At 35.2% G+C, this 24090-nt stretch overlaps 3 protein-coding genes and 1 long non-coding RNA gene across 5 annotated transcripts; 2 read left to right on the forward strand and 2 right to left on the reverse strand.

The window, feature by feature from the left end:
* Positions 1-1072: 1072 nt before the first annotated feature.
* On the forward strand, positions 1073-9966 carry LOC101741176 (acyl-CoA Delta(11) desaturase-like). Of its 2 annotated transcripts, XM_038012244.2 has the most exons (7): positions 1073-1249; positions 3505-3733; positions 6100-6230; positions 6394-6599; positions 7531-7716; positions 8623-8779; positions 9700-9966. In XM_038012244.2, exons 2-7 carry the CDS (start codon positions 3508-3510, stop codon positions 9868-9870), a joined length of 1077 nt encoding a protein of 358 aa, XP_037868172.1. In that variant the 5' UTR covers positions 1073-1249; positions 3505-3507; the 3' UTR covers positions 9871-9966. The 2 variants fall into 2 exon arrangements, with proteins under 2 accessions (XP_037868172.1, NP_001296508.1); NM_001309579.1 differs by lacking the exon at positions 1073-1249 and having other exon boundaries at positions 3282-3733; positions 9700-9930.
* On the reverse strand, positions 4101-4915 carry LOC134199266 (uncharacterized). Its single transcript, XR_009973685.1, has 2 exons — positions 4395-4915; positions 4101-4139 (listed from the first exon to the last, which is right to left on the reverse strand). It is a non-coding gene; the product is annotated as an uncharacterized LOC134199266 (long non-coding RNA).
* Positions 9967-10560: 594 nt separating the features above from the next.
* On the reverse strand, positions 10561-11267 carry LOC692814 (general control of amino acid synthesis-like protein). The gene is made up of 3 exons (NM_001046661.1): positions 11148-11267; positions 10968-11040; positions 10561-10863 (listed from the first exon to the last, which is right to left on the reverse strand). Exons 1-3 carry the CDS (start codon positions 11206-11208, stop codon positions 10614-10616), a joined length of 384 nt encoding a protein of 127 aa, NP_001040126.1. The 5' UTR covers positions 11209-11267; the 3' UTR covers positions 10561-10613.
* Positions 11268-13860: 2593 nt separating this feature from the next.
* On the forward strand, positions 13861-21807 carry Pdxk (pyridoxal kinase). The gene is given in 5 exon segments (NM_001043975.1): positions 13861-13981; positions 14641-14884; positions 19362-19628; positions 20630-20809; positions 21668-21807. Coding segments are annotated over 5 exon segments (897 nt in total). The 5' UTR covers positions 13861-13888; the 3' UTR covers positions 21781-21807.
* Positions 21808-24090: the final 2283 nt, after the last annotated feature.

Here is a 24090-nt window from a genome sequence, read left to right on the forward strand (position 1 = left end):
CGATAGTCCCTACGAGGGCTGAGCGGCGGCCTCTCGCACGCGCCGTCCACCCCGCCTTCTGCGCTGAGGAGCCGAAGAGGGATCCCATTCCCTTTCGCGCTCCTCAGCCTCACGAAGCGCCATGACCAAGTCACAGAACCCAGCCATGGCCTCCCACGAACTCCGGTCCTCTACCATACGGGCGACGATAGCCCTCAAAGAGAGGTCCTGCCCCAACACCGCGACGAGGTTTCGCCGCGGGTGTTCCCACCGTGGGCACGCTTCTAGCGCGTGCTGGGCGTCATCGTTCGGGTGCCCGCACTGGTGGCAGCCCGGATGTGGCTCCCTTCCGCAGACTCTCCACAGATACCTCCTATTTTTCCACCTAGCTTCCTAAGTGTTAATCAACTCGTTCCAGTACTTGTAGGCATCGGCGCTGCCTACCGCTTAATACACTCCACAAGCCTCTTTTAAAGAAGGACATGTCATAGCGCTCGGGAAACACCGTGGAGGGGAGCTCATTCCATAGCCGAATGGTACGTGGCAAAAAAGACCTCTGGAAACGCACTGTCGATGAACGCAGCGGTTCCAGATAATATGAGTGAACTCTGCTCCGATGGCGGGAGGTGTGATGATAAAAAGGAGATGAGGGGATCATCTCAAGCAATGAGATAGAAATTACTGGTCGAGTGCATCCTGAATTTCCACACCCCTAGCAAATCGTAGGTCCACCTCATGGAAGGCCTACCCATACTGCGCTTTCTGGTGCGCGATCGTCACTCGAGAACTATTCAGCCCCACCAGTCATCTGTACTACAAGCAATGTCCCCTACCCACTGCCAATTCAATCATTAAACTTCAGGCTGTGTCAGTTACTTTGGTTGTTCTACGAATCATGCCATTTACAATGTGGAGAATCGCAGAAGAACGAGCGTCAACCCAAAAGTAACACAAAAAAAGTCAAATTGATTCAACTGAAAACAAAGTGTACCATAAAAGCATAATTTCGTGTCAATGCCCTAAAGGCTTTCTAACAATGTAAAGATTTTGAATTGAATGAAACGCATTACAATGCAGTGATAAGTATATGTATAATTCATTACTGTTGAACTAGTAAACCAGAAACATGTTATTAGTTATTTGAATAACAAATACCATTTGTTTCAGTTTCTATAAATAGGAGAGGAATGAAATATATTATTTAGTTGGTTCGTTATTTCTGGTTTTAATGGACACCGAATTAAATCAGTGAGAAACTGTATTACTAAAGGTAGGAAAGAATCGTACTGTAAATTATTGTTAAAGTGTTGGTAAAGTATAATTTAATCAATCACAACCGGTTTTTTTAAGCCCACGTGATGTAAGTGGTTATCGGAGTCTACATTACATCGCCCATCTTGAGATATGAAGTTGAAATTTAAGTTTTGTTGTATAACAGCTGTGTCAAGCTCTAATCAGAATTCGTGAGTGTTTCGAGGCATAAATGAGCAGGTAGTATAATCTACACATGCCAGATTACAATACGCAATACGTCTAGTAAATGCCGATGGCAAGACTATGCGCTTAACTTTATGAAATAGAAATTGTATATTGGTGGACAACTGGAACCTCTGAAGTGCACTGAATAAAAATTGCGCAACGTTTTGTATCTAATTAGACACAAGACGGTAGGGCATAAACAAACATACATCCACGCTTATACATATAAAATTAATTTGAAATTATTAGCTTATTTATTGGCGTTGGTAAAATGGCAAAAACATTTATCATGCGGCCAAGTCATAGTGTGAATGTTACCATCCGCCTAGAGACATGAGTTCGAAGTTTCAATTGCATTACATACCGGTAAAATGGGGCGATTAGGGATTGAGAGGCGAATCGGGAAAAAACCGGGAAAATCTTTCGACGCTCAATATAAGTTTTATATTCGTTGCAAATCTTCCATTTTTTGTAGTTTAATAGTAGAATGTTGAAAGTTCACAAAACAACTCTGAATATGCATGATAATAGCTGCTAACTTATAAAAAATCGCGATTCAAATTAACTTCCTGTGGTGGTAATTATTTTAGTGCTAGAAACTTTGCTCTCTTTTATTTATTTGATAATAACAGAAGACGACTATGATTTATAAACGTTATTTAGTGTTTGAACCAGCATATATATTAAAGATAAGTCTCAGTTGTTATTGGTTTTAATGTATTTGATTAAATAAAAATACATGTAAAAATCTGTTGTTTTTGGGGATATTGGGGACGTCTTAGGTACAAATAACAACGAAAAAGGGGTCAATTGGGATGAGAATACGTGAAATGGAAACGACCTAAGTATAAATAGGTACAGGTTTGTAGGGTTGTCTATGTAGTTATAACAATACTTTTTAAATTTGTTGGTAAAAATCTGGTTTATTCGAAGCGAAATTGGGCATAAGTCTTTAGTTGAAATAGATAAGCAATTTAATATAAGTAAGTCGATTTTGCAGAGACATGTAACAAGATCAATAAAATCTCAAGGTGGACAAAAATGTCTGAGTAAAATATTTAATATTTGTTCAGAGGGGGGGTATTCATCTGATTAATCCATGGAATAACCGACACACCTAATCTCTTAACCCAGATAGAAATATCAGCACTGTCGATTGCTCCTATAATTGAGGTGATGTCTGCCATGTACTTTTGTCAGTTTTTCAATTTTTTTTATTGATGATCACTTTGTTAGTGCAACTAAATAAATAAATAAATTAAAACTATATATAAAAATAAAAGTAGTGCCAACCCTAGCAAATTTCTCATTTCGTCCCAATTAACCGCAATTTTCGAGTAAATAGGGATTACACCTATTTTTGCATTTTTTGCTTAAACTAGAATGCTAGTTGCATAATTTTAAATTAGACAACAAAGATGCCCCCAAGACTCAATCATTTTGATCCTGATATAGCATTATATACATCAACGACTACCTTAAAATTGCTCATAAAGTTGGAATTTGTCCCTAATCGCCCCATTTTACGGTACATCTACTCTTCAACGAACACCGAACGCAGAATAGCATTAAGGCTAACATGGTTGAGACTAGTTTAGTTTTAAGCAGATTTAGTTTAGACAATAATTTAGGGAACGAACAGCCTAACTTATAAAACTAATTAACTCAATTTTCGGGAATTGTCTTCATACAAATAATTCACTGTTTATTTTATGCTGTATACTGAAAATGAGTTCGAAATTGGAATATAATATTTAAAAAAAACAGAAGTTATGACTGATTTTCGTGTAATTATAATTTCTTGAACGTTGTTAATAACTATGTGCACGTCTAAAATGTAAACGAACGGGAATAGCAACTTGTTTTATTAATTCTGAAAGTAGATTTCAGTTTTTGTCAGGACTCGTTTACTTTAACTGTCTGTCTGTGCTATCTTATTATGTACTGAACAAAAAAACAAAAATGATGAAATTCTAAATTAAATTCGTTCTTTTATTCAGGTATTTGTTGGAAAAAAAAGCGACTTTAATGGGTTATCATTTTCAGAATATGCCTCCGCAAGTAGACCCAATTCCTAGCGGAGTTGTTTTCGAATCGGACACGCAAACTGATGATCTTGGACTTGACAAGGATGTATCGGTACTGAAGAAAGCAACGCCCAAGAAACACGAACTAGTCTGGTTTAATATCATCTGGTTCCTGTTCTTACACATCAGCTCTCTTTACGGACTGTATCTTGTGTTTACGTCCGCTAAATGGCAAACTAATGTTTTTGGTAAGAAGCTCCATTCAACAAAACACGCGAACGCCCACACCTATTTACTTTATATCAATTTACGTTCCTTTTGTCAAACCACAATTTCTCTATAAAAATAGGTACATTGAAAGTTTAGATTATTTTTCAAACATGGCGGCATTATTGGACTTAAGCAATAGCGTTTTACAGAAAGATTTTGTTAGTTTTCCTCTTTAATTTTTGATCATAAAAATCGAATATTCCATCACAGAGTATAAAATTTAAGCAACTTTTCTTCTTCTTTTTTTAATTATGGTAATTGACTTCTTGCAATTCTATTGTTGCCAATGTCGAGTTTATAAAAATCTTCAATTATCATACACACATTCATTGAAATGAAAAAAGATTTGGAGCGAATGTGAGGATATTATTGATTTATTGTAGACTGTAACCAATAAAGATGAAATTAAGTGAAACGAGATGAGATGGGATGAAATAAAGGCTGAGTAAAATGGTGGTTATTTGTGAAGCTTCATTGGACTTTTTGGAAAAACCAAAGAAACCACATCCAGCGGCTTTGTTACAGTCTTCCACATTTATGCACTTTCTCAGCTGGTAAACAATTAGTAAACCACCACAACCGTTATTACACATTTGAACCTGAAGAAACACTGAATTAACAAAATAAAATAATTCTCACAACGTCGATCCTCGCGTTCCCCACCAAAAAGTTGAAGCAAATCTTTTTACTTGTACATATCGGCTGTCTGATGAATCTAATCTGTGCTACCCCAACCGTATAACATTACCATAATCCTAATCATTGATACACGTGTCTGCTTAAGTACTTCAATGTGGAGTGCCTATGAATAAATAAATTGCTTAATCTGATCAGAATCCATTTTACCGTTGCACTTTTGCCTATTTTAAAATTTTAGATCTCAATCGTAGCACTCTGGTTTTGATTGCACTTTATTATGTCAAAGGAATGAACTTTTTTATGTAAAGAGCTCGCTTTTCCATTTTGAAGTATTCTCTGTTCCTTTATGTCGTCATATCGCCCGCTATCAGATTAAAGTTCAGTCCTATTATCTGGATTGTTCCAAAGATAATTCTTGCCGCGTTCCATTGAGCTCTGCCTTCTGCGGTGGATCCTGAACGCATCGACACGTCCTTCTTTAAATGAAATAGTCCTTTTCAGTAGGCAGCGATACTTCACGCGTGAGACAATAGACGTCACAAGACGAATATCATTATACGCTTTGAAACGTGAGATCGATGTCTCAGTGATACATTACAATGGCTGTTCCACAGTTCTATTCGAAGCACATTAGTGCTTCTCGGCAGTAATATGTATTCTGATATCTAATAATCTATATACCATACCTAATAATAACCTAATACCTAATAACAAGTTTGAATAGTGATATTTATCGAATAACGAGATCGCATTACGAATCAGTTCAAACTTTGGGCCGTAGGGGCAATTACTAAATTGTACTAGATATGCCGCAACATAAGCTAAAATACCAAACATATTTTCAATGCCCGTAACAATTAAATTTTAATCTTTGTTAATAGTTTAAAACTAAAATGATATGAACTAAAATGAAATACGAACAGTCAATCTGTTATAAACATAATTCCCTCATAACATAAGGGAACTCGAAAAATCTAAAACATACATTAGATGTTTTGTTGGCCCGGAGGCCCTTTAACAATGACAAGTGGACAACAGGCTCAGCTAGAAGGGGTGGAATTTGAACAGCCCTCCAAATGTCTCCGAAGGAGATCTAACAGCAGAAGAACAGCTTCTCGAATGCAACTTCTGGAATTGGAATAGCGACCCACTGAGAAGATTCGACGAGAAACTTGTTCTGCCATGAAGCAGTAGTGTATTTCGGTTTGAAACTCGTCCGTCTAACAGTGAAAGGAACGAGAGAGGGAGAGCTCTTCTCTCTCCGCATCGATACGTTGCCGTAGAACTGAGGAAAGGAGGAGACAGTACGTACAGGAGGATAGATCCCAGTCCCTGTAGACGGCGGTAGGTAGGGCCCTAAAATCCTTGGCATCCTTGGGCCTAATCCCAATATTCACAAACCGTCCAGTCCCACATTCCCAGTGTGTCCCCTAGGCACGGTGACCTCGTGTGGAGTCCGGCCCCAGCCCAAAAAGTCAAAAAACAAAAAATGGTTTTACTTCAAACTCTCCGACGAGTATGGTACTCATGTATGGTATGGTATGGAGTATGGTACGTTCCCAGGGTCCCTAAGCCTGCTCCTAGTGTTAGAGCTGCAGGTATTTAATAGTGGATCCGTTAAGACATGTTTAGGGCATCAACGGTGACTGGATGTATCTACACATACTAATGTGCATTATTTAATGGGTCGGTGTTTATTTTGTAGCATTTGGCGTGCACTTGATGTGTGCGATAGGAATCGGGGCTGGATCTCACAGGCTATGGACACATAGAAGTTTCAAAGCTAGAACACCGCTGAGAATCGTTTTGATGATTTGGCAAACAATGGGCTTCCAGGTGAAAACGATTTTTTTAAGTATTTTATTAATGAAACTAATTTTGGCTAGTTTTTAATAGAAATATAAGTAAAGGGTAGAAACCCAATTCAAATTTTGAAAAATTAATTAACTTGACATTATTTGACATGACAATATTTGAAACGTGTTGTCTCTACTGAAAGGACTGCATCTTCGAATGGGCTCGGGACCATAGAACGCACCACAAATACGCAGACACTGATGCTGACCCCCACAATGCTGAGAGAGGCCTGTTCTTTTCACATATGGGATGGCTCTGCTGCAAGAAGAGTCCTGAGGTTATCGAAGGTGGCCGAAGAATAGACTTGAGTGATCTTTACGCTGATCCCGTTGTTATGTTTCAGAAAAAGTAGGTAGTTAATTTTAATAGGCAAATGTCTTCCTTAAAAACTTGTTTTAATAAAATTTTGAATTTGGAATAACGCTTTACCAAATAATGCCATTCACAATCATAGTATCTCAAATCTACATTCAGTACCATTGGTCTAAACGTCATGTAGGATACGAATTGTACCTACTACTACTACTAATAATAATAAAAACAATCTAAAAACTTTATTCTGGTTCTCTTTATATTTATTAAATAAAAATTCCTTTTAAAATAAAAATCGAAACAAAAAGTTGAAACAAAAAGTTTCGAAGCGAAGTCAGTACGAAATTATGCTTTATTAAGAAACATCACCCTTCTTACTTTGTTCGTAATTGTAATTAAAATATTGCTTTTGAAGCATATGACAAGAGTGCTTCTTTAATAAAAGGATATATTTTACTTTAGAATATGAATTTATTTGAAAATAAAAGACAGACCAATTTTCGGACACATTTTATACAGCTGGCTAAGCATTAATCAATAATAATAATAATAATAAAGATTAATCATTAACATGTTCATGATTATTGTCTCAATAAGATTGTATGTAATGGCATTTAAGGTATCGACGCTTGAAAGGCAAACGTGACTAAGCGACAGTAACTGCTTTGTACATAAATAATAGGCAATAACCATATTCGATGGGCAAAAAAAATATATTTCTAGGTCTATTAAAATCATTTCAATCCTACAGCTAGATTCGTTAAAATAGAATTTTTTTCAGGTATTTCAACTTTAAATTAGTCTACTGTAAAGTTCACACATTGTCGCTTAGTCACGTTTGTCTTTCAAGCGTCGGTATATAATAATCGGGACAAGTGCATTGGTAAAGAAAAAAAAACATTCATTACGAATCGTGCGACATTACCGAACCCTATCCGCTGTTTTATGATTAAATTTTGATTTCTAGGCATTATATGAAAATGATGCCGATTCTATGCTTCGTGCTACCTACAGTCATTCCTGTATACTTCTGGGACGAGACATGGTTGAATGCGTTCTTCATTCCGACAATATTACGATACACGTGCGGAATTAACGTTGTGTGGAGCGTGAACAGTTTCGCTCATACATTCGGTTATAGGCCTTATGACAAGTAAGTTTTTTGAGAACACAATCTGGTAAAAAACAATTGAGAGTATTTCATTAGACAACCAAACAATAATTACTTCCTCTAAAGTGTTTAGTAAGAAAAACAAATGAAATCTAAAAGCTGGCATAGCTTGTTCTAACTTAGTTGGTTTAAAGGCAATGCCTCGCAGTACCAAAGTACTGCGAGGCATTGTACGAAACATGTCATCGTCCCTAACTACACTTCGAATGCCTATCTACATAATATGTAAATATTTCATGTCTTTAAATCATCTATTGTTCTCAGGTTCAGGTCAGGTCGTACAAAACAGATTACTGTATGTAGGGCAAAGACTTGTGGCCATTGTTCGAAGAATACCTACCTACTTTGAATAATAGCTGTTAGCAGTCATTACGACGCCCGGGCCTGTCTCTATTGATTTCTATCACTAATAGATTTCATTGTTATCGTGTAATTAATCCGATTGAAACATGGACACTAGGATTGCGAAGTGTAATTATGGTTCAAGGGATTATCTTACCCATGTCCCTGTATAATATATTGATAATTTTCCGAAGCGTTTTGAAGTAACAATTTAAAAAAAATTACATTTAGTATTACATTTAAATACATTTTAAATTAAAATAGTTTGACCTGTCGAAAATTAATATAGGTATTTTTTTATTGTCCTTGTAGGCAGACGAGCATACGACCCTCCTGATGGTGAGTGGTTACCGTCGCCCATGGACTTCAGCAATCCCAGGGGGAGAGCCAAGCCGCTGCCTATCGCTTAATATTTTATGGGATTTATGTACGGATTCTAAAAGTGCTCCCATACATCCAAGTGTATTTAGACGTTTAAAAGTAACAACCCGTTTTTTGCCAGTCGTGTAAGAATAAAAAAAGTTTTAAAATGCAATCACTTCTCAGGTCGTTGAACCCACGAGAGAATATCGGCGTATGGATGATTTGCGTGGAAGGTTTTCACAACTACCATCACACGTTCCCGTGGGACTACCGCGCGACTGAACACCCTTTGTACAACATGTTGACGCCTACAATCGTGTTTATAGACGCGATGGCCATGGTAATTTTTTAATAAAACATTTACTTCATTAGTAGGAAGAAACATATTCTAATGATGCTTCGTAAAGTAAGATTGCGAGTTTCAATAATGTTTCAATAACGAAATTTCGCAAAAACCACAGAATTTTGTACATATACATTAACATAAATGATTGCTCTCACTCTGCGAAACATCGTGCCACATGGCGTCGCATCGCGAGAGCATCGGTATCGCAGGATCCGACTGATGCATGACCACGACCACTCTGTCAAGAGTGTACGAATAGGAAGAAGACATTAACTACATTCATTGTTTCTTCTGTTCATTGAATTGTGTACATTATTTTCCCTACCTATCTACTAGTAGCCAAAGCTATTCAAGCTACGCGCGGACGAGTGTTTGAGTGAATTTCTCAACTTGAGAAAATTTTCTAGCACTAGCCCTAGCAAGAGCAGTGCTTCGCAGAATTTACAACCGGTACTTGAAGAGCCTAAAAGCATCGAGTGGAATTCGAAATGTTTCAGGTGTCGGCGGCTTTCCGTTGCCCCGTCGCCTGTATCGATATGAAAACGGCATCGTGTAAAGTTAAAATATATTTTTTATTGCTTAGATGGGTGGCCGAGCTCACTGCCCACCTGGTGTTAAGTGGTTACTGGAGCCCATAGACATCTACAACGTAAATGTTCCACCCACCTTGAGTTATAAGTTCTAAGGTCTCAGTATGGTTACAACGGCTGCCTCACTCTTCAAACCGAAACGCATTACTGCTTCACGGCAGAAATAGGCAGGGTGGTGTTACCCACCCGTGCGGACTCACAAGGGGTCCTACCACCAGTAATACAATTAAGACTTCAACCTAATTACTCAAGAATATAAAATATCCATGAAAGTAAATTTAGTTCAAACTTAAATTCCAACTAAACTTTTATACTTAACTCCAGATCGGACAAGCATACGACTTGAAAACCGTGCCTCATGATATAATAAAACAACGCACACATAGAACTGGCGACGGGACACATCAGCTATGGGGCTGGGATGATCCAGAATTCAATGAAAAACTCAAAGAGAAATATTCGCGAGTCAGTTACGCAGAAAGAAAATGTGGTTAGAATCTAAGACTGCAAAATAATTTATTTTATTTTAAAAACTTGATTGGCTAGAATATGGTGGAAAAAACAAGTTGTAAATAAAAGTTTGAAATCGTGTTTTTTGTTTGTTTAAATAAGCATGCCATTAACTAGGCAAAAAATACATTACTAATGTGAGTCAGTCATGAGACACTGTGAGCACTCTTCCACTATCGAACACATATAGTGGCACCCACAATGAGCCATAGACCGCAGGAGGTATATATTTTTTGTTTATAATCAGAGCTGTTTACGTCATGACATATATTTAATTATGATTATCTTAATTGTAGCCTTTCCAGATCATCTTTTTTCTAATGATGTTGATAGTATTAATACAAAAACGTTCCCTGAAATTCCAATAATTGCACCAGATTTCAAGTCAATTAGAGAATCAATATATGCAGGAGTATTTGTTTAGGATAGAAGGACTATTATTGATACTGGTTGATATAAATCTCCCAAATTGTTATCATGACAAAATATTAATTCTTATACAAACATTTATAAAAAGTAACTAACTTGAGAAACCAAATTAAAAATAAAACAATTCTTCTTCAAAAATCTGCAAAAGTAATACTGTGTGAATTCTGATAATCTGCAAACCAGGAAAGTACTTCCAATAAACCCATTAAGGGCCCAATTATAGCTGTCAGTCAATAAAAAATCTTAGATCTTTTACTGTTATATATTATTTTATTAAAAATGTATCCAGAACAATTACTTTATTGACTACTGCTTGGTTTCTCTTGTGCTTTTTCATATGCTCTTTCTAAAGTGTCTGTAATAATTTTCATATCATTTTCTATACTTCGTGCCCAGTTTTCGACATCCCCAATTTCTTTGAGAGCACTGCTGAAATTTTCCACAAGAGTCAACCATTGCTGTGTTTGTTTGGAAAAATTTATTGCACCTTGGTGTAAAAGTTTTGCTTCCGCATCTAACTTTTTCTGATTTAAATAGGCTTGAGCAACACTGAAATATAAAAAAAATATATTTTGTTGTGCAAAGCCAATAAGGACTAGAATTATTGATTAGTACTAGAATGCAAAGTTAATTTAAGAAAATTAAAATATTACCCGACATTTAAATGATCTACCAATGCTTGTGTTAAATCATTAGCAGCTGTAATGCACTCCTTACGTTTCTGTTCTGTAGGATCAAGGAACATTGTTAAGTCAAATTAATCATAAAATTCAGTTTGTATTTTTTTATCCAAATGTACTTATAAATAATGTTTTCATCAGATTTATATATACCTTGTACAACACGTTTAGCTGCTTGTTTTGCTTGATGTTCTTTGATTAGAGAAGACAGCATTATGATTTAACTGTTTAATAATAAAACATAAACGAATTTAAAAAGGACAATTACATATCACACGATTAATCTATTTGTTTTTATTATGGTAGTAGTAGTTAGTAGTAGTTTTATTTTTCCAACTGGAAAAGGAAAGGTATCATACCATACAGCCTAATCTTTTATATATTACGAAAAATTATATTATGAAATGAAATGAAATTGATTAATACGAAGCATGGCATGAAATGAAATGAAATGAAAACGAAATGGGATGAAATGAAATGATATGAGATGATATGCGATGAAATATAATCTCAATAAAATGTTGGTCATTTACTGAGACTTTTTCAGTGGACTTTTTGAAGGATCCTGAGAAGTTACGTCTTTGGGATTTGTTTTATTTTCCCATATTTGTGCACTTTCACAGATATCAAACAGTTAATAAACCACCGTTATGACGCATTAAGCCTGAAGAAACACTAAATATACCAAATAAAATAAATCACACAACTTCACTGCGCACGTTCCCGCCAAAAAGTATCTAGCAAATAAATGTCATCACTCATGACTAGAGGTCGGACTACACAGGTAGATTGATTTTATATACTTGCGTCAAGATATTATAATATGGACATGCCATTTTATCCATAATGTACGGGAAGTAACGGAAAAATATCCGGGATTTGAACTATGGAATAAAATAAAAAACATCAAAATCCTTTAATATTAATACAATGAACAATTATTTTTAATTAAACAAAAACATAAATTATTTTTAATCCTCATCGGATACAATTTCTTTTAAAAATGCTATAAAAAACATTATGCTTTAAAAAAAGGCATAAAACATACTTACATAAGAAAATTATTAAAGCTTACATGAACCAAAATTACTTGAAACCAATTTAACTTGATCCAATTTAAAAACAAATCGATGTCCGTAGATACAAGCCGTCGTTCGTCGTTTTAAGAAGATACCAGAAATCAGTAAGCAAGCCAGGGTGAGATTATTATTTACACAACACAGAAATTTCACAAATTAGGAGCGCACGCTACGAACCGAGATAATCGAGTGAGATACCTGGAACACAGCCCGCGCGCATCGTTTTTTCTAATAAACATCTAAAGAGTCATACAAGGTACTCGCTTCTGATTGGTCGTTGCGTGCGGTCGATGCGTTATGAACATAGATGAACATGAGATAAAGTAACAAAAGCCCTGTCTAAGTTTTGTCTCACACTGACAAGCGTCATTTCTAATTCAACAGAAAGGGACCAAATACGGTGTAACTATTTCAAGGTGTTTTTGTATAAAATAAAATATTGATTTATTTCACCATTAGCTAGCACTGACAGCGTAGGTTGATATTGTTAATACATTTTTAAACACAGATTCATGTTAATTTCAAAATTCCGGAACAAATATCACAATAAATATGAAGTTCCGGTATTTTGGAGGCATATCCATATTATCCTCTACGTTTGACGTCAACGACCTTATATCAATCTACCTACTCCGACCTCTGCGTCATCACAAATAAAGTCATAGTAAATTATTACTACCATTTTACTTTGTTATTTCATCTCATCATCTTTTCTCATTTCATTTCATGCCATGTTTTATAATAATAATAATAATAATAATAATAATGTTTTTATTTCAAGTATCCATGACTCATATAAATTGTTAATAAGACTTAGACCTATGTTAGTAGTTATATTTACATCACAATGAATTACTGTGGTAACATCCCATGGGAGATGGCACCACAGCGACCCATGTATATACAGTCCAGCCTGCTTGCGATCATGCTCAGGATACTGTTGGAGCTGGCCCTCACTCTGTTTACCAGAGATGCACACCTCTTACGCATGGTAGCGTAAAAACAATCTATGTGCGCGTCTGCAAACATCCCTGATGCGCTACAAAAGCGGGGCAGCACCACCAGCACCCTAAACGCGTTATTGTATTGAACACGAGAGCATTGTACGATCTTTGAGTATATCCAGCCCACAAGCTGCACGTGTAAAAGTTAGTACAGTAGGCCCTAAAGAGGGTGACCTTGACTCTAAGTGAACACCGTGCAAACCTGCGAGCTATCATGTTTGCTCTAACCGACAACGCTCTCCGCTCTCGTTCAATATCTTCATCATCTTTGAGATCAGGGGTCAACACATGGCCGAGATATTTAAATTTATAAACTCTTGTATATAATCAATATCAATATACTTTATATAATCAACTTCATTTTATTTCACTTCATACTATCATAATTCATATTAAAAAAATTTACATAATATATAAATGATTAGACTGTATGGAACAACCCTTTGCTTTTCTAGTTGGAAAAATAAAACTACTACTACTTATTTTCATAGACGTGTTAGTCATAGATTATACACTTAATAGAGGTGTTAGTAATGTCAGGCGTGTCAGACTCAGTATTAAGTGTATAATCTATGCTCAGAAGTCATCTGCCAAATCAACAATCAACTTGTATCAACCTACGGCCAATACATTGTCTGCTTAAAACATAATTGACTTTACTCCTTTAAACCCGTAGGAATCGGAGAACTAATATAAATTTATTTAGTACTTAACCATATAATAATATTACGGTAAAATAAAATACAGTGTTCTATTAGAAAGGCACTAATCTAACTAATCAATAGAATTCGCTTTAGAACTATAAGTAAAAATGTCTCAAGATGATACTCCAAGAGTTCTTTCCATACAGAGTCATGTGGTACATGGTTATGTTGGTAATAAAAGTGCAGTTTTTCCATTGCAAGTAAGTAAAAAAAATTACAAAATTTTATAGTAAACGGGCTTTCAATAATTTTATTTGTAGAACTTCATTTTTAAATACCTTTGTATCTTTTTAAAAATTTTCTGCATATCTTCAAAAGTAATCTATTGAAAGTAAATGTTAGTTGTAAAAAAATTTTTTTATTCTAACAAGAAACTAATTTAATTTTGAAAGTCCGTTGAGAATAACTAACTGTATTGAAGTAACCTTGCAGATTGACCTTTATTTATCTCAAGTTTCAATTCGTTATTCTTTCTAACAATACTGAAATAAATTAGTTAATTACTTAATGTTGTAGATGTTGTAATAAATATATACATAGCATATTTTAATGAACTACACTACACTAATATGAAAAGTAAATATTACAAATTAATCTAAGCTGAAACAACTCTGAGATTGTGTCCTCTGATTTTAACATTGCCTTCAATATGTACAAGTACACAAGTAAAAAAAACTTAAACTTTTTTAAGCTTAACTTAACTTAATAGAAATCATTAGAAGAACTACTTACCAACTTCACTACAGAAATGGTTCTCAAACTCCCAAAATATTGACTAAAACTCTAACAGTAAAGATTATATTATTAACTGTTATTGCAATTAATAGCAGTTACATTTTTACTAGCAATTTGTTTTCAGGTTCTAGGTTTTGAAGTAGATTCCATAAATACTGTACAGTTTTCAACACACACAGCATACAAACATATCAAGGGTTATGTATTGAATAATGACCAAATGAAGGAATTAGTTGAAGGCCTGGTACTGAATGAGGTTGACTATTATACACATTTCCTAACTGGTTACTCAAGATCGCCAGATTCTCTCAGAGAAATAGCTAAAATAATAAAACAACTGAGAGAGAAAAACCCAAACTTAATATATGGTATGTATTATACTTGACTATTGCTATTTTATTTGAAGTGTTGTGTATTACCTATAATTTCTTTGTATGGTTCCAAGGACATATACTTGGTAAAAGAGATTTTAATTTAGAAATGTCCTTGTTCATGAAAAACTTATTTTTTCCTTCACAAGATTCATAAATACCTACTATATTTGTTGGTTTATTTACTCGAAACAATTATTATATGAATGAGGTATTAAAACATGATTTTTTTAAAAGAGAAAGAATAGCGAACTTGTTGTAAGGTGTCTTGTGGGACACACAGGTGGATTCCTCCATCCTGCCTATTTCTGCTGCGAAACAGTAATGCGTTCCAGTTCAAAGGGTAGGTAATCTGTAATTGTACCACCACAGATAGAACTGAGAATTGGAACTCATTCCTCAAGGTGGGTAGAGGCCTTTACATTGTTGGTGTCGAATGGGCCTGGGTAATCATTTAACACAAGATGGGTCATAGATTGTTTACCTGTCTAAGCACAAAAAACAGTTCAATAATTAAAACAAGATAAAATAGTTTTAAAAGATTTGCTTGCTAAAAAACACCTAATACAAATAAAAATCGGTCGAAAATTTTCAACATCAGCTTAAATAATTATTCATATCCCAGCAATAGAAATTATTATTATCCCATAAATACAGTTAATTCTGTGGTTAGCAACACAAGATAAGATATTTCAGGTGGTGATACCAAGGGTAATTGTACTGTACTGATATGTAGTGTGATTAACAAACAACACTATCAGAAGAACAATAGAAATGTCATTTATAAGATATTATATTATTAGGTAAAGAATTATTTGAAAACGTGAATATTAATAACAAATGGAAACTAGTACAAAAATCACTATTAAAGTCTTATTAGGCCTCTCAGCCGGGCTTCCCTTGCATGCCCATAGGGATGTATCCTTGAAACTTACTGGATTAATCTCACAAGTCCTATGTTTTAGCCCTCTGAGTTTCTCGCCGGATCTTCTCAGTTGGTCTCGTTTCCGATCCGGTGGTAGATTCTGCGAAGCACTGCTCTTGCTAGGGCCAGTGTTAGCAACACTGCGGCTTGAGCCCCGTGAGCTCAACTACATGTTAGAGGGAAGCTGAAATAGCCTCTCAAGGTTATCAGCATAGGTAGGATTAAAAAAAAGGAAAAACCTATGTTAACTTCCATTGCGGTTAGTCATTTTACGAAGTAAGGGCTGTCTTACGGTCTCATCCGTCAAGTATCGCTTAGCTTAATGAGATGGGTACCCTTCTAGAATAAATGTCCTAACAACCCACATTGTCTGGTATACGCTCCTGGCGTCGAAGAGACAACGGCGCACATTCCCTTGCTGACCCACGTAATGAAAAAGTGGTCGTTCCCAACCACTGCGCCTATGAGAGCAACGACTCTTGGTGCGTGCTGCTTTACTTCTACAAGTTTAGCATTCCGCAGAAATAAAAAAAAAGCTCTAAGTTTGCTCGCTGGTGTACCATTGCTACGGCTAAGGGCAAACGGAGAGCGAACTTCTTGAACGCTCATCCACACAAATAGCCATAAAGAAGCGGTACAGTCTTCAGTTGCTCTTGCAAAAAGCGGATAAACTACGCAGGTTATTTGATTATCTTAAAAAATATACGTTAGTGTTTTGCGCCTCCTTCTTCTAAAACAAGAGCAACCCCAGTTGGGGGCTATTACATATCTTTCTTCACACCTATGGCTATCATAGAACACAAGATATTTGACAGAATGCCTGAATCTCGTTAACGAAATTTCAAGATGAGCTCGTATATGTACAAGCTCTGAACAATAACATTTGGGCCGTCGGCTTACGGAGCAATTACACCAGTTTGGTGGAAAATCTTCTGTTTGTAGTTACTTCCAAACACCTAATAAATAAAAACAGTTTACTTTTTTGTAAAGTTATTCTATTCTGAATCGCGCAAGGGTTTAAACGACTAGGTAAAATAATATTATATTGTCCGATTCATTTCATTTCTAGCGTGCGAAGTCACTGTCTGGCTTTACGCGTAAGACGCCCGCTGTATTCCTTCAGATTTTTTTTATTGCTTAGATGGGTGGACGAGCTCACAGCCCACCTGACGTTAAGTGGTTACTGGAGCTCATAGACATCTACAACGTAAATGCGCCACCCACCTTAAATATATGTGAACCTAACACTTATCGAACGGCTCCGCAATGGAAGACGGAAATTACTATATTAACTAGTGGAAGGGCATATTTTGAGTCTGTAAAGTATCACTATCCTACGTATTTGTGTAGGGAAGTACTTAACGATGTGCTTTTAAGCATAAGACAAACCTTTACAATACAATTATGAAGAGCCACATGAGAGCATTGAGCTCTTCTGCCCATATGTGGAGCATTAAAATAGTTTAATTGATTAAGACGTGTAAACAAATTTTAGATAAGGAAAACTGTATAACATCTTTAGGAATTGAATTACGTAAATAAACCGATTTATCTTATCTTCCTAAAGTACAAATACACGGCAATTAATTTAAATAAAAATAATTATATTCATAGATTGATGAGCAAATTACAATATCAATAATACACAGGATGGACCGTCGCTAAAATATTATCTAATATATAAAATTCTCGTGTCACAGTTTTCGTTGCCATACTCCTCCGAAACGGCTTGACCGATTTTGATGAAATTTTTTGTGCTTATCCGGTATCTATGAGAATAGGCCAACATCTATTTTTCATCCCCCTAAATGTTAGGGGTAGTCCAACCATAATTTTTTTTTTTTAATTTTTAGACAAAATTTTTAATTTCTATTTTTTTATGATATTTTATGATACAAAAATACATACAACCCTAAATTTTCACCCTTCTACGTTGATCGTCGATCCCTTATTTTTTATTTGCTAATTAAAAACTTTAAATTTTTTTGCGAGAATTTTGTTTTTATTTTGTCATGACGTAGAATAAAAAAAATCATATTACTCTGAAATTTTCACCCCTCTACGATCAACCCCTATTTTTTATTTGTTAATTATAAAATTAATTTTTTTGGCAAGATTTTCATTTTTATTTTTATTTTGTCATGAATTAAAATAAAAAATCTGATGTTACTCTCAAATTTTCATCCCTCTATGATCAACCCCTATTTTTTATTTGTTAATTATAAACTTTAATTTTTTTGGCATGTTTTTTATTTTGTTTTGTCATGACTTAAAATAAAAAAATCATATTACTCTCAATTTTCACTCTTATACGATCAACCCCTATTTTTCCATCCCGATTAATATTTTTTTTATTCTATGCACAGATCCGCAATAAGGTTGCAAGATGGCAATCAAATATTATAATTGTAGTACGATAAATTCTTATTCAGAGTTTATAATTTCAAGTTCCTTTAATTATGATTTTTTTTAAATTGAATTTGATCTCCCGCCCTCGCCGATCAACTATCAATCGATCAGCTATCCACGCCAGGTGTCACCACTCATCCAGCAAACATCACGTAGTAGGGATGAGGACGAAGCCGGTCTCCTGTCTTACTCACTCACTACACATCATAGATTATACACTTATTATATTTGAGAGCTATACAATACTATAAATTTTTCAGCCATGTTTTTTTGGTTTTATTTGTGTATCAATAGTATGTTCAGTAGGTCTGAGAATCGGCTATTATCTATTTTTCATACCCCTAAGTGAAAAGGGTTGTCCACCCCAAACATTTATTTTTTATTTGAATTTTTTGGATATTTTTTTTTTGTTTATAATGAGGTATTATGTGGTTAAATGAGGTTTTTTTTTCTACAGTAGAATTTCCCTAGAAATCTTATTTAAGGCAACACAACGTTTGCCGGGTCAGCTAGTATGTATAAAAAAATGTTAAAATATATGTACTTATTATGCAAACGGTGCATTTTAAACCGATGCGTTTCTGTTTTTGAAAATTTATAGTACCTTCTACCATAACAGTATAGTTTATTCAAAGTTATTCGAAGTCGTCGTGGCCTTAAGGATAAGACGTCCGGTGCATTCGTTGTTGCGATGCACCGGTGTTCGAATCCCGCGGGCGGGTACCAATTTTTCGAATGAAATACGTACTTAACAAATGTTCACGATTGACTTCCACGGTGAAGGAATAACATCGTGTAATAGAAATCAAACCCGCAAAATTATAATTTGTGTAACCACTGGTGGTAGGACCTATTGTGAGTCCGCACGGGTAGGTACCACCGCCCTGCCTATTTCTGCCGTGAAGCAGTAATGCGTTTCGGTTTGAAGGGTGGGGTAGCCGTTGTAACTATACTGAGACCTTAGAACTTATATCTCAAGGTGGGTGGCGCATTTACGTTGTAGATGTCTATGGGCTCCAGTAACCACTTAACACCAGGTGGGCTGTGAGCTCGTCCACCCATCTAAGCAATAAAAAAAAAAAAAATATTTTGATCGATTTATGTATAGTAAGGCAATAATCAATTCTGTGCTTACTCCAGTCTGTGACCCGGTGATGGGTGATAATGGAAAAATGTACGTACCCGAAGAGATTCTGCCGGTATACCGCGACGTTCTGGTACCGCTAGCAGACATTTTGACCCCAAACCAATTCGAAGCAGAATTGATCACCGGCATTCCAATGAAGGATCTCGATGGTGCTCTGAGAGTCATACAGAGGCTCCACGATATGGGAGTAAAGACGGTGGTGCTGTCTAGTACCGATCTGGGAGACGAGGAGAATATGATCGGCCTGGCTAGTACTGGAGGTATTTATTTTGACTTTTTTAGCCGAAGATTTGTTTAAATTGCAAAAATAATAAACATGGACACGAAATAGAATGACATAAGAATCGAGTGCCTCGTGTGAGCAGGGATGGGTAGCCTGTCTTTGCTTAACCATTTTAGTGTTGAGCTTATTTCACATGTCGTCGCTGTCAAACTAAAATCTGCTATGTGCAAAAACTCAATTTTGAATTAACGACTAAAAACATTTTCGTATAAAATTTTATAAGAAGGTGAATTTAAAGAACTTTATCAAATGAAAGTTATAGATAAATATTAAAGCTATAGACACATAACAGTTTTTTTATACGGTAGATAGGGCTGTGAACTATACGAAAAGGTCAAAAAGTAAAAATCTCAAAAAGTGCACATAGCAGATTTTGGTTTGACAACGACGATATTTCGCTGAAATTGCAATGGATTTTTTTTAAACTACCGTACAAGGAATAACTAATATAATAACAAAGAATACAAAAATCATTACTAAATTCACAGCAAAATAATTTTATATAATTATTTACATAATGTTATGTTTTAACTTATTAAAAACCTTATACATGTGCGCATGTATACACGTCCGTGCAGGTCGATACCTAATACCCATAATCAAACTGCGCAAATAGTCGGTAATCTGACGCTCCGCGCTTTGAAGGCATTAATAGAGAGTCGATTTATCGACGGTCCACGCTCAAATAGTTAAAAAATCATGCAGCTGTCATGAAGTTACTAGAGCGATAATTTATAATCGTATTCGTGCTTGGTTTGAACATAATATATTTTGGGTTCGTATAGCAATTTATTCCGTTTGACTTGAATAGCATATCTTGGACACTACGTACACATAAATTAATAACTTATTAAAATTTAATACTTGTTTCTGTGCATGAATTTTCGATAACAATGTCTTAATGAAACAATTTCGGATTATTTCTTCGAATCTTTCCGATTCATCTTTTGTATTGATATAAATCAATGTTATTTTTAGGATCGTGTTACAAGATCCCAATACCCAAAGTGGAGGCAACGTTCACGGGTACCGGAGACTTGTTCGCGGCGTTATTCCTCGCGTGGTCACACTTGACTGGCAACGACGTCAAACTGGCCCTCGAAAAGACGATAGCGACTCTGCAGAGTATTGTGGTGGATACATACCAAACGGCTAGAGGTAGTGTATACGAAGCGTTTGTGTTTTACGCGGAGAATTATCTTTGCGAACTTTTCACACATAGCCGATCCTGCGGACCAAATGGTAAATAGTCGACATCGCCCAAAACACGTCATTTCGGATCCTCCCGACCCACTAACGGTGCTTTTAGGTACCACAAGTACCGGTCATCGTTCACGTCGAACCCGTCGCTTGCGACGAAGGGCTCGGCGAGTAAATTAACCCACAGACACAGCCCACTGAGTTTCTCGCCGGATCTTCTTAGTGGGTCGCCTTTCCGATCCGGTGGTAGATTCTGTGAAGCACGGCTCTTGCTAGGGTTCGTATTAGCAACGTCGTCAGGTTTGAGCCCCGTGAGCTCACCTACTAATTAAGGTTACGCTGATATGGTTTCTCTAGACCAGCGGTCGGGGAACCGGGATAAATTACCCCAAATGGGCTAAAATGAAATTTTGGGGGGTAAAAATGAAACTTGCGAATAAAAGTATATATTGAAGTGAAATTTCTTTAGAATCGTTAAAATTTTAGTTATTGTTGTCTTTTCAAAATTATCACGGGGGCTATAATATGAAAGATACTAAAAAGAAGCGATTTCGTTTTTTTTTTGTTCTTCGCCATGGGGTAATTAATATCAACTTACACAAAAATATTTTGGGGTAATATTTAAAAAAGTTCTCCGATCGCTGCTCTAGACCCAGCTTAGATAGGAAAAAAAACACGTACCGGCTTAAAGAGTGGGACGGCCGTTGTAGGTGCTACAAAAGCGAGACTTAGAACCTGTGCCTCAAACTGAGTAACACCAAAAGTGTAAACAGATAAAAATTTTCGTGCTTTGTATATGTTTAATTTTGTTTGTAGCGTCTCATCTGACCGGAAAAATACCACCACGGTTCACTGAACTCCGTCTCGTGCAAAACAAAACCGTCATTGAAGACCCAAAAATTAAATTAAAGGCTGTGAAAATAAACTAGATTATATCTAGAAGTACAATGTGCTTCTCATTATAGAATAATATTCAACTATCAAAAGACAATAATTTTATGTACTTTTTAGTACTTAATTATTAATATAATATCAAATTGATTTTGACCGAGAGACCTAAATCTGCCTCTTTTTAAATCTTCAGAATGAAATTAGATTAAATTTAAAAAAAAACACATGTATATTGTTAGATCATAGATATCAATGAACACAACACAAATGTATTAAGTTTATTTTAGATCAAATCTCGAATGACGTTTACAAAAAAAACGCATTGTACAATAAATAAGGACGGATCTTTTCTAGAACAAAGTGTGCTTTTAAGCGGAAATCGAATTGAAATATCATGTTTTGTATATATTAAAAATTCTTTCACAAATCATTCCCACTCCATCCTAATTTGGAGGATTTATTTGAGAACAATTATGCGGTAGGTAGCAGCTTGATTGTGTCCCTAGTGCTACCGACATCCATGGGCGACGGTAACTACTCATCAGGTAGGTCTGCATACTAGGACACTAAAAAAATTGGATATTTCATTCATATCGTCCTTCCAAAAATTAAAAGGCCTTGCGAAAAACAATTTCACGTGAACATAATAAAAAAATCTCATATTTTGTGCTGGAATCCTTTTAATCTTTCAAAATTGCCTTTACCGGGCCGTGAGCGCTAGAATGGAAATTATATTTTGCTTTTGAACCCTGACGTCATTATACAAAAGTTTGCTTTCTGTATAAGATTAAATTCAAACGGTCACTCCTTTTTTTTTTTCAATTGAATTTAAATTCGTATACTTATACGAATTTCATATTCAAGTTTTGTACGAAACAATAAAAATATATTGTTTTTGTATGATTTCAGTACAATGCATAACTTGTCTTAAATGAAAGTTTTTTTTTTTTCTATACAATTGGCTTAACATGGATACTATGTAGGATAATAAATCTAGATAGATTCACACGAAACACAAACGAAGTCTTCCATATTTATTACAAATGTTTCAATGTCTGTGATAGCTATTTTTGTTATTTGTTACACTGTGTTTTCTTGTTATTCTATTTGTAAAAGATTGTGAGAATCATATTTTATTGTTATGTAATTAAAAATGGAATACATTAACGCAAATTATGAAATTTTTAATAATATATTGTTAGTAAATTAATTGCAATAATATTTTTAAATATTGTTTTAATACACTTAAACGGATCTGTTTCACGAGGGACTTATAAGTTTTGTTGATTTTATAGCGACGAATAATTCAAATCAATACCTCAGTTCCAGTCTTATATGAAAATGAGGAAGTTAATTTATTGATAGTTATATTAATTATTTACAAATGGTTTATGTATGGAAATAGAATTTATAGATATTTTCTTTTTCCTGAAAAATATTACCTATTTTTTTAACGTATTCTTTAATTGTTAAAATACAGAGCAAAAAAAAAAATCTGTGGGTAATAATTAAATTACATTTTTTCTTTTAAACTATTAGTAGGTATTTAATAAAATAAATTGATCAATAAAATAGTTTCTTGTATTGGACACGGCTTTATATTGGAAACGATGTATTGATATGAACGATCGATTTATATTCAAATCGTAGAACATATAGTGCTTATTGTACTATTGTGCTAATAAATGTTGAGCATTTATTTTGGGGCTCTTTTATTCATTGTTCCTTACTAGTGCATACATTGTCAATGACATTAACTATGTAGCTGTAGCACTAGTAAAGTACGTTAGTGATCTAAGATCACTGATTTTTACATAAACATGGAAAATTTGGAGTTAGGACTAACAGTATTTCTACAATTTGCTATTTTAATTTTGTCACTATTCATATGTTTTAACTTTTCCTCCTTGTCTAACAGTGATTGTGACTTTATTTAACGCTAGATTTTTCCATAAGCTTTTAAATCTAAATATACCTTCTTTGTATTCAAATGGAGAGTTGGCCATAGACAACTTTTGGTCGAAATAAGTTCAAAATCGAGGAACAGGAAAGTGGTGAAAGGGCGCCTTCTGTTTCACGGCAGTTTTTTTTTATTGCTTAGATGGGTGGACGAGCTCATAGCCCTCCTGGTGTTAAGTGGTTACTGAAGCCCATAGACATTTACAACCTAAATGCGCCATCCATCTTGAGATATAAGTTCTAAGGTCTCAGTATAGTTACAACGGCTGCCCCACCCTTCAAGCCGAAACGCATTACTGCATCACAGCAGAAATAGGCGGGGTAGTGGTACCTACCCGTACGGACTCACATGAGGCCCTACCACCAGTAATTACGCAAATTATAATTTT

Source organism: Bombyx mori, chromosome 8, assembly GCF_030269925.1.
Source record: "Bombyx mori chromosome 8, ASM3026992v2".
NCBI classification, from domain to species: Eukaryota; Metazoa; Arthropoda; class Insecta; order Lepidoptera; family Bombycidae; genus Bombyx; species Bombyx mori.

Excerpts from the sequence above, each read along its gene's own strand:
- LOC692814 (NM_001046661.1), bottom strand. The coding sequence starts at position 11,208 with ATGCTGTCTTCTCTAATCAAAGAACATCAAGCAAAACAAGCAGCTAAA. Across the intron at positions 11,041-11,147 it reads AGCTAAACGTGTTGTACAAG|AACAGAAACGTAAGGAGTGC; the intron begins GTATATATAAAT and ends TTGATCCTACAG. Across the intron at positions 10,864-10,967 it reads GTAGATCATTTAAATGTCGG|TGTTGCTCAAGCCTATTTAA; the intron begins GTAATATTTTAA and ends TTTATATTTCAG.
- LOC101741176 (XM_038012244.2), top strand. The coding sequence starts at position 3,508 with ATGCCTCCGCAAGTAGACCCAATTCCTAGCGGAGTTGTTTTCGAATCG. Across the intron at positions 3,734-6,099 it reads ATGGCAAACTAATGTTTTTG|CATTTGGCGTGCACTTGATG; the intron begins GTAAGAAGCTCC and ends TTTATTTTGTAG. Across the intron at positions 6,231-6,393 it reads GGCAAACAATGGGCTTCCAG|GACTGCATCTTCGAATGGGC; the intron begins GTGAAAACGATT and ends CTCTACTGAAAG.